This window comes from Scyliorhinus canicula, chromosome 1 (genome assembly GCF_902713615.1).
Source record: "Scyliorhinus canicula chromosome 1, sScyCan1.1, whole genome shotgun sequence".
Taxonomy (NCBI): domain Eukaryota; kingdom Metazoa; phylum Chordata; class Chondrichthyes; order Carcharhiniformes; family Scyliorhinidae; genus Scyliorhinus; species Scyliorhinus canicula.
This window is the reverse complement of record NC_052146.1, coordinates 662,707-671,365: the sequence shown is the minus strand read 5'-3', so window position 1 is coordinate 671,365 and position 8,659 is coordinate 662,707. Positions and strand designations below refer to the sequence as shown.

General features: G+C 50.2%; 1 protein-coding gene across 1 annotated transcript in view; it reads right to left on the bottom strand.

Annotated features, from left to right (window-relative positions):
• Window positions 1-161: 161 nt before the first annotated feature.
• Window positions 162-8,659, bottom strand: part of LOC119977119 (nuclear receptor corepressor 2-like) — a 132,841-nt gene continuing 124,343 nt past the window's right edge. The window contains exons 10-11 of the mRNA XM_038817738.1: window positions 2,129-2,219; window positions 162-420 (exon numbers count right to left, since the gene is read on the bottom strand). Coding sequence (XP_038673666.1) covers window positions 238-420; window positions 2,129-2,219 — 274 coding nt within the window. The 3' untranslated portion in view covers window positions 162-237. The remainder of the gene's footprint in view (window positions 421-2,128; window positions 2,220-8,659) is intronic.

The following is an 8,659-nucleotide window of genomic DNA, read 5'->3' as shown; positions in this document are numbered from 1 at the left end:
TCTGTTGACACCTTGGTGTTTTTTCCTGAATTTCATGTTTAATGTTGTGACAAACATTATCTTTCTGAAATGTTCTCATTGCCACCTCTCCCCCTCACCCCCCCCCCCCCCCCCCCCCCCGCCCACCCCTCCCCCCACACCGGCCAAGCAACAAGGTTGGACAAGCCTGAGGTAAACAAACATGTTTAAACTATCACAAATCCGCAACAAATCAGAGGTCGGGGAGATTGGTGATCCTCACTTTTCCCGGAAAAGCTCCTTTTCCTCATCCCGCCAGTGGTTGATAAGCTGCCGCTCCTTGTAAACCTTCATGGGATCTTCCATTAAACCATTCATGTTGATATACTTAATGCGTTGTTGATCTGTGTCGAACAGCATGGGTGGAACGACAGACAACTGTCGCATTTCCTTCGCAATGTTCTGCAGGAAAAGATTGCAACATCTTCACAGTTTTTGCATTGTTGTAGGGAGGCCGTTAACACAGTGAGGATTGGATGTGACTTCAGGAGAGAATTTGCTGCTTGTTTCATTGTGGACAATGTACATTCCTGTCCCTCATACACAACAGCTTGGAAATTAGTTACTGCCCATTACCACCAGCCCACGCCGTGCCCATTGAGACTGGCAGCACACAAATGTGAGGCGACCTCCTCGTTCCCCGAGTTTGCTGTTGCTCTGAGTGAGACCTCCTGACTACGTGAGTACCGAGCAGGGTGTCCGTCAGCTGCCCTGATCTGGCTGTGCCACCTAAACAGAGCTGCCCTCATTGGGAGGAAGCCGCTGCTCAGGGACTGGCTGCAATAGGAAACTATAAACTTCAGAAAACATGGGGACAGAATCTGAGAAGGTCACAAAGGATATGGGGAGCTTTTCTGAAAGTTTGTACAAAGCTTTCCACAATTCAGACAGGGTCGGCCAGAATTGTCAGTTTGGGAAGATCAGCATCATTTTTAGAATGTTCAATGTACAAAATTAACTTGGGCGGAATTCTCTGACCTCCCGCCGTGTCGGAGAATCGCCGGCGGGCTGCGTGAATCACACCACGCCGCTCCGATGCCAGGGCGAGATTCTCTGCAGAGAATCGGCGCCATTGGGGCCGGCGTAGTCGGCACGGTACCGGTCGTGGTATTCGCCAACTCTCCGGCCCGGGCTGGCGCGCCCATTCTCTGGCCCGGATGGGGCGAGCGACCGTCAAAAAAAAGCTGAGATCCCTCCGGCGCCGTTCTAACATCCTCTGAGCCAGCGGGACCTCGGTGTTGAAGGGTCCGGGGGCGGCCTGTTGGGAGGTAGGGGGGGGGGGGGTCCGACCCTGGTGGGGGCCCCCGTAGTGGCCAGGCCCATGTTCGGGGCCCATCGATCAGCAGGCAGCAGGCCGGCCTCTCTGTCTGGGGCCCTCCTTTCCTCCGCGCCGGCTCCTGTAGCCCTGCACCATTTGGCATCGGGGCCAGCGCGGGGAAGGAGGACACTGTGCATGTGTGGACCCCGCGGCTCTGGGATCACGCAGGCGTGGGCCGTTCCAGCGCCGTGCTAGTCCCCGGTGGGCCGCCGAATGGGGTCCCAGAACGGGCGCCAACGCCCGGATAAAACACTCCCATTGTTACGCCGGCGTCGGCACTTAGCCGCCTGATGGGAGAATCTCGCCAAAGCTTCTGCAATGAGGCCGCAGACGTCTCAAAGTCCATTTCCCCAAATTCTCCCCAAATCTGGCGAGTTTGAAGTTTGCAGTTACGTTGATTCAGTAATCACAGATTTCAGGAAATCCCCTTTTCCTCAGGATCGCCAATGGAAGCTGAGAAATGAAAACATTCAAAGACAATGGGGAAAGGATAGTTTTTAAAACCTGTCTCTCTGGTTCTCCTCCAGCAATGGCTAAGATTAATCTTTGGTTCCCAGTCAATGGAGGGTTAGGAAGCCTCTGGAATTGGCATTGTGCCCACATTGCTCCGATGGGGAGCTGGTGCGTAAGTGTCCCGTCCTCACTCACTAACCACAGGCTTTCTCTGGTGTAGTGAGCTCTCAGCTGTACGTCCACAATCATTCATATCCCAGGGGCTACAGACACAATCCAGCGACAGATCCCTGCAGAATAACAGGTAACAATCTGGGATATCAGTAAAGTAAAGCTCACCTCTTGATCTGAAAGTCCATCAATAATCTCAGAGATTTCCTGTTCGCTCCGAGCTAGAGGGGCTGTGAGGACACAACCCCTGGGTCCCCCTCTGCTGAAAAACCACATCATCAAAAAGTCAACCTGGTGCCCAGGTGGCATTTCCAATCAGCACAAAACCTGCCCAGCCCAGGGCCAATCAGCACAGAACCTGCCCAGCCCAGGGCCAATCAGCACAGAACCTGCCCAGCCCAGGGCCAATCAGCACAGAACCTGCTCAGCCCAGGGCCAATCAGCACAGAACCTGCCCAGCCCAGGGCCAATCAGCACAGAACCTGCCCAGCCCAGGGCCAATCAGCACAGAACCTGCTCAGCCCGGGGCCAATCAGCACAGAACCTGCCCAGCCCAGGGCCAATCAGCACAGAACCTGCCCAGCCCAGGGCCAATCAGCACAGAACCTGCCCAGCCCAGGGCCAATCAGCACAGAACCTGCCCAGCCCAGGGCCAATCAGCACAGAACCTGCCCAGCCCAGGGCCAATCAGCACAGAACCTGCTCAGCCCGGGGCCAATCAGCACAGAACCTGCCCAGCCCGGGGCCAATCAGCACAGAACCTGCCCAGCCCAGGGCCAATCAGCACAGAACCTGCCCAGCCCAGGGCCAATCAGCACAGAACCTGCCCAGCCCGGGGCCAATCAGCACAGAACCTGCCCAGCCCGGGGCCAATCAGCACAGAACCTGCCCAGCCCGGGGCCAATCAGCACAGAACCTGCCCAGCCCAGGCCCAATCAGCACAGAACCTGCCCAGCCCGGGGCCAATCAGCACAGAACCTGCCCAGCCCAGGCCCAATCAGCACAGAACCTGCCCAGCCCAGGGCCAATCAGGACAGAACCTGCCCAGCCCAGGGCCATAGAACATAGAACGATACAGCGCAGTACAGGCCCTTCGGCCCTCGATGTTGCACCGACATGGAAAAAAACTAAAGGCCATCTAACCTACACTATGCCCTTATCATCCATATGCTTATCCAATAAACTTTTAAATGCCCTCAATGTTGGCGAGTTCACTACTGTTGCAGGTAGGGCATTCCACGGCCTCACCACTCTTTGCGTAAAAAACCCACCTCTGACCTCTGTCCTATATCTATTACCCCTCAATTTAAGGCTATGTCCCCTCGTGCTAGCCACCCCCATCCGCGGGAGAAGGCTCTCGCTGTCCACCCTATCTAACCCTCTGATCATTTTGTATGCCTCTATTAAGTCACCTCTTAACCTTCTTCTCTCTAACGAAAACAACCTCAAGTCCATCAGCCTTTCCTCATAAGATTTTCCCTCCATACCAGGCAACATCCTGGTAATCTCCTCTGCACCCGTTCCAAAGCTTCCACGTCCTTCCTATAATGAGGCGACCAGAACTGTACGCAATACTCCAAATGCGGCCGTACTAGAGTTTTGTACAACTGCAACATGACCTCATGGCTCCGGAACTCAATCCCTCTACCAATAAAGGCCAACACACCATAGGCCTTCTTCACAACCCTATCAACCTGGGTGGCAACTTTCAGGGATCTATGTACATGGACACCGAGATCCCTCTGCTCATCCACACTACCAAGAATTTTACCATTAGCCAAATATTCCGCATTCCTGTTATTCTTTCCAAAGTGAATCACCTCACACTTCTCCACATTAAACTCCATTTGCCACCTCTCAGCCCAGCTCTGCAGCTTATCTATGTCACTCTGTAACCTGCAACATCCTTCCGCACTGTCTACAACTCCACCGACTTTAGTGTCGTCTGCAAATTTACTCACCCATCCTTCTGCGCCCTCCTCTAGGTCATTTATAAAAATGACAAACAGCAACGGCCCCAGAACAGATCCTTGTGGTACGCCACTCGTAACTGAACTCCATTCTGAACATTTCCCATCAACTACCACTCTCTGTCTTCTTACAACTAGCCAATTTCTGATCCACATCTCTAAATCACCCTCAATCCCCAGCCTCCGTATTTTCTGCAATAGCCGACCATGGGGAACCTTATCAAACGCTTTACTGAAATCCATATACACCACATCAACTGCTCTACCCTCGTCTACCTGTTCAGTCACCTTCTCAAAGAACTCGATAAGGTTTGTGAGGCATGACCTACCCTTCACAAAACCATGCTGACTATCCCTAATCATATTATTCCTATCTAGATGATTATAAATCGTATCTTTTATAATCCTCTCCAAGACCTTACCCACCACAGACGTTAGGCTCACCGGCCAATCAGCACAGAACCTGCCCAGCTCAGGGCCAATCAGCACAGAACCTGCCCAGCCCAGGGCCAATCAGCACAGAACCTGCCCAGCCCAGGGCCAATCAGCACAGAACCTGCCCAGCCCAGGGCTCTTTATTGTGATCAAATTCTATAACCTGCCTCATACTCTAAACACAAACCACCCTCCAAATCTGCCTCACACTCTAAACACAAACCACCCTCCAAATATCCCTCACACTCTAAACCACTCTCCAAATCTCCCTCATACTCTAAATACAAACCACTCTCCAAATCTCCCTCACACTCTAAACACAAACCACCCTCAAATCTCCCTCATACTCTAAACACAAACTACCCTCCAAATCTGCCTCATACTCCAAACGCAAATCACCCTGCAAATCTCCCTCATACTCTAAACACAAACCACCCTCCAAATCTCCAAATCTCCCTCATACTCTAAACACAAACCACCCTCCAAATCTCCCTCATACTCTAAACACAAATCACCCTCCAAATCTGCCTCATACTCTGATCGAGGTCTACAAAATTATGAAGAGCATAGACAGAGTGGATAGTCAGATGCTTTTTCCAGGGTAGAGCGGTCAATTACTAGGGGGCATAGGTTTAAGGTGCGAGGGGCAAGGTTTAGAGGAGATGTTCGAGGCAAGTTTTTTACACAGAGGGTAGTGGGTGCCTGGAACTCGCTGCCAGAGGAGGTGGTGGAAGCAGGGATGATAGTGACGTTTAAGGGGCATCTTGATAAATACATGAATAGGATGGAAATAGAGGGATACGGACCCCAGAAGTGTGGAAGATTTTAGTTTAGACGGGCAGCATGGTCGGCACAGGCTTGGAGGGCCGAAGGGCCTGTTCCTGTGCTGTACTTTTCTTTGTTCTTTGTTCTTTGTTAAACTGCACATCTTTGGACTGTGGGAGGAAACCGGAGCACCCGGAGGAAACCCACGCAGAGACGGGGAGAACGTGCAGACTCCGCACAGACAGTGACCCAGCCGGGAATTGAACCTGGGACCCTGGTGCTGTGAAGCAAAGTGCTAACCACTGTGCTACCATGCTGCTCTCAGAAATTTGAGAATGTAAATGTTAAACTTTGCACTTTTTGAGATGTTTGATTTGGAATGAGTAAATATTTTGATTTGTAAAAGCTTTGTCTGCACCTCAGCAAAAATCCTTGATGTTTGATAAATGCTAACTGTAACCGAGTTAGGAGATTATTCTCCACCTCATTTACAGAACTGAAAATACCCATCTTCAGTCCTGCAAGATTAAGAAATCTTTAAAGTGAGATTTGCTTTCTTGGTGATTGTGAAATAGAGTTTAGATTGTGAGCAATGATACTTCCCTCCTGGAGAGATTGCACAAATCAATAGGGATATGGTTTATTAAAACAAACTTTATTACAAACACAATATTAAAATATCTTTACCATTACATAACTCACAGTGACCCCTTAAACAATGCTACTCAATATAGTGAATCCCACTGCAATGTGGGAAATTGCCCAGGGGTGTCCTGTACACAAGAAACAGGACAAATCCAACCCAGCCAATTACTACTCTATCAGTCTACTGTCCATCATCAGCAAAGTGATGGAAGGAGTCATCAACAGGGCTATAAAGCAGCACTTACTCAGCAATAACCTGCTCACGGACACTCAGTTTGGGTTCCGCCAGGGTCGCTCAGCTCCTGACCTCATTACAGCCTTGGTTCAAACACGGGCGAAAGAGCTGAATGCCAGAGGTGAGGTGAGAGTGACTGCCCTTGACATCAAGGCAGCATTTGACCGAGTGTGACATCAAGGAGCCCGAGCTAAACTGGAGTCAATGGGAATCAGGGGGGAAACTCTCCGCTGGTTGGAGTCATACCCGGCACAAAGGAAGATGGTTGTGGTGGTTGGAGATCAATCATCTCAGCTCCAGGACGTCACTGCAGGAGTTCCTCAGGGTAGTGTCCTCGGCCCAAAACATCTTCAGCTGCTTCATCAATGACCTTGTTTCCATCATAAGGTCAGAAGTGGGGATGTTTGCGGATGACTGCACAATGTTCAGCACCATTCGCGACTCCTCAGATAATGAAGCAGTCCATGTCCCAAAGCAGCAAGACCTGGACAATATCCAGGCTCGGGGCTGACACGTGGCAAGTTACATTCACGCCACACTTCTTCAGTGTTTCCCTCCCTACCTCCTCCTCTAACCAATAAAATACAATCACTGTAAGGATCCCAGCCGAGTAAAGATCAAGGGGGAGACCCAAGGACAGGTAGAAGTAGAAAGAAGTTGAACCGTGATGTCACAGCCTGCAGCTAAGTGATTGGCTGGTGACTGGTAAGTAGTTTTTCTTTTCCCTGAGGTGTGCTGATAAGGTAAGGTTCTTCTATTTCTATTTTTTTTTCTTTTTTTTTCCGTTTTCATTAATCTATTATTTGATATTTTAGTTCGACCAAGTTAAGTTTAAGATTAAAAATAGCAGGAGATCTCAGACCCGTGTTATGCTCCTCTTGCTCAATGTGGGAGTTCAGGGACGCGGCCGATGCCCCTGACTTCTTCATGTGCGGGAAGTGTGTCCAGCTGCAGCGCCTGTTAGACCGCATGACGGCTCTGGAGCTGCGGATGGGCTCACTTTGGAGCATCCGCGATGCTGAGGAGGTCGTGGATAGCACGTTCAGTGAGTTAGTCACACCACAGATTAGGATTGGTGTGAGAGACAGGGAATGGGTGACCAAAAGGCAGAGAAAGAGCAGGAAGGCAGTGCAGGTGTCCCCTGCGGTCATCTCCCTCCAAAACAGATATACCGTTTTGGATACTGTTGGGGGAGATGACTCACCAGGGGAAGGCAGTAGTAGCCAGACTCTTGGCACCGTGGCTGGCTCTGCTGCACAGAAGGGCGGGGAAAAGACTGGCAGGGCTATAGTCATAGGGAATTCAATTGTAAGGGGAGTAGACAGGCGTTTCTGTGGTCGAAAACGAGACTCCCGAATGGTATGTTGCCTCCCGGGTGCTCGGGTCAGGGATGTCTCCGATCGGCTGCAGGACATACTGAAGGGGGAGGGTGAACAGCCAGTTGTTGTGGTGCATATAGGCACCAACGATATAGGTAAAAAACGGGACGAGGTCCTACAATCAGAATTTAGGCAGTTAGGAGCCAAGTTAAAAAGTAGGACCTCAAAGGTAGTAACCTCAGGATTGCTATCAGTGTCATGTGGTAGTCAGAGTAGAAATGAAAGAATAGTGAGTATGAAAACGTGGCTTGCGAGATGGTGCAGGAGGGAGGGGTTCAGATTTTTGGGACATTGGAACCGGTTCTGGGGACGGTGGGACTATTACAAACTGGATGGTCTACACCTGGGCAGGACTGGAACCAATGTCCTAGGGGGTGCTTTTGCTAATGCTGTTGGGGATGTTTTAAACTAATGTGGCAGGGGGATGGGAACCAAATGGGGAGGTTAGTGGACAGTAAGGAGGTAGTAACTAAAGCCTGTAAGGAACTATATTATGAAGTCAGCGTGACTAAGGGGAAGAGTACGCAGGGAGCAGATAATGAACACAAAGGGACAGGTGATCTGAGCTGCATTTGTTTTAATGCGAGAAGTGTAGCAGGTAAGGCAGATGAATTTAGGGCTTGGATCAGTACCTGGGAATATGATGTTATTGGTATTACTGAGACTTGGTTGGTGGAAGGGCAGGACTGGCAACTAAATATCCCAGGGTATAGATGCTTCAGGAGGGATAGAGAGGGAGGTAAAAGGGGTGGAGGAGTTGCATTACTGGTCAGAGAGGATATCACAGCTGTACTGAAGGTGGGCACTACGGAGGACTCGAACAGTGAGGCAATATGGGCAGAGCACAGAAATAGGAAGGGTGCGGTAACAATGTTGGGGCTGTACTACAGACCTCCCAACAGCGAGCATGAGATAGAGGTACAAATAGATTATGGAAAGATGTAGGAGCAATAGGGTGGTGGTGATGGGAGATTTTACTGTTCTCAACATTGACTGGAATACACTTAGTGTCAGAGGTGTAGATGGAGCAGAATTTGTAAGGAGCATCCAGGAGAGTTTTTTAGAGCAGTATGTAAATAGTCCAACTCGGGAAGGGGCCATACTGGACCTGGTATTGGGGAATGATCCCGGCCAGGTGGTTGATGTTTCAGTTGGTGATTACTTTGGGAATAGTGATCACAATTCCATAAGGTTTAGAATACTCATGGACAAGGACAAGAGGGGTCCGAAAGGAAGAGTGCTAAATTGGGGAAAGGCAGAGTATAACAAA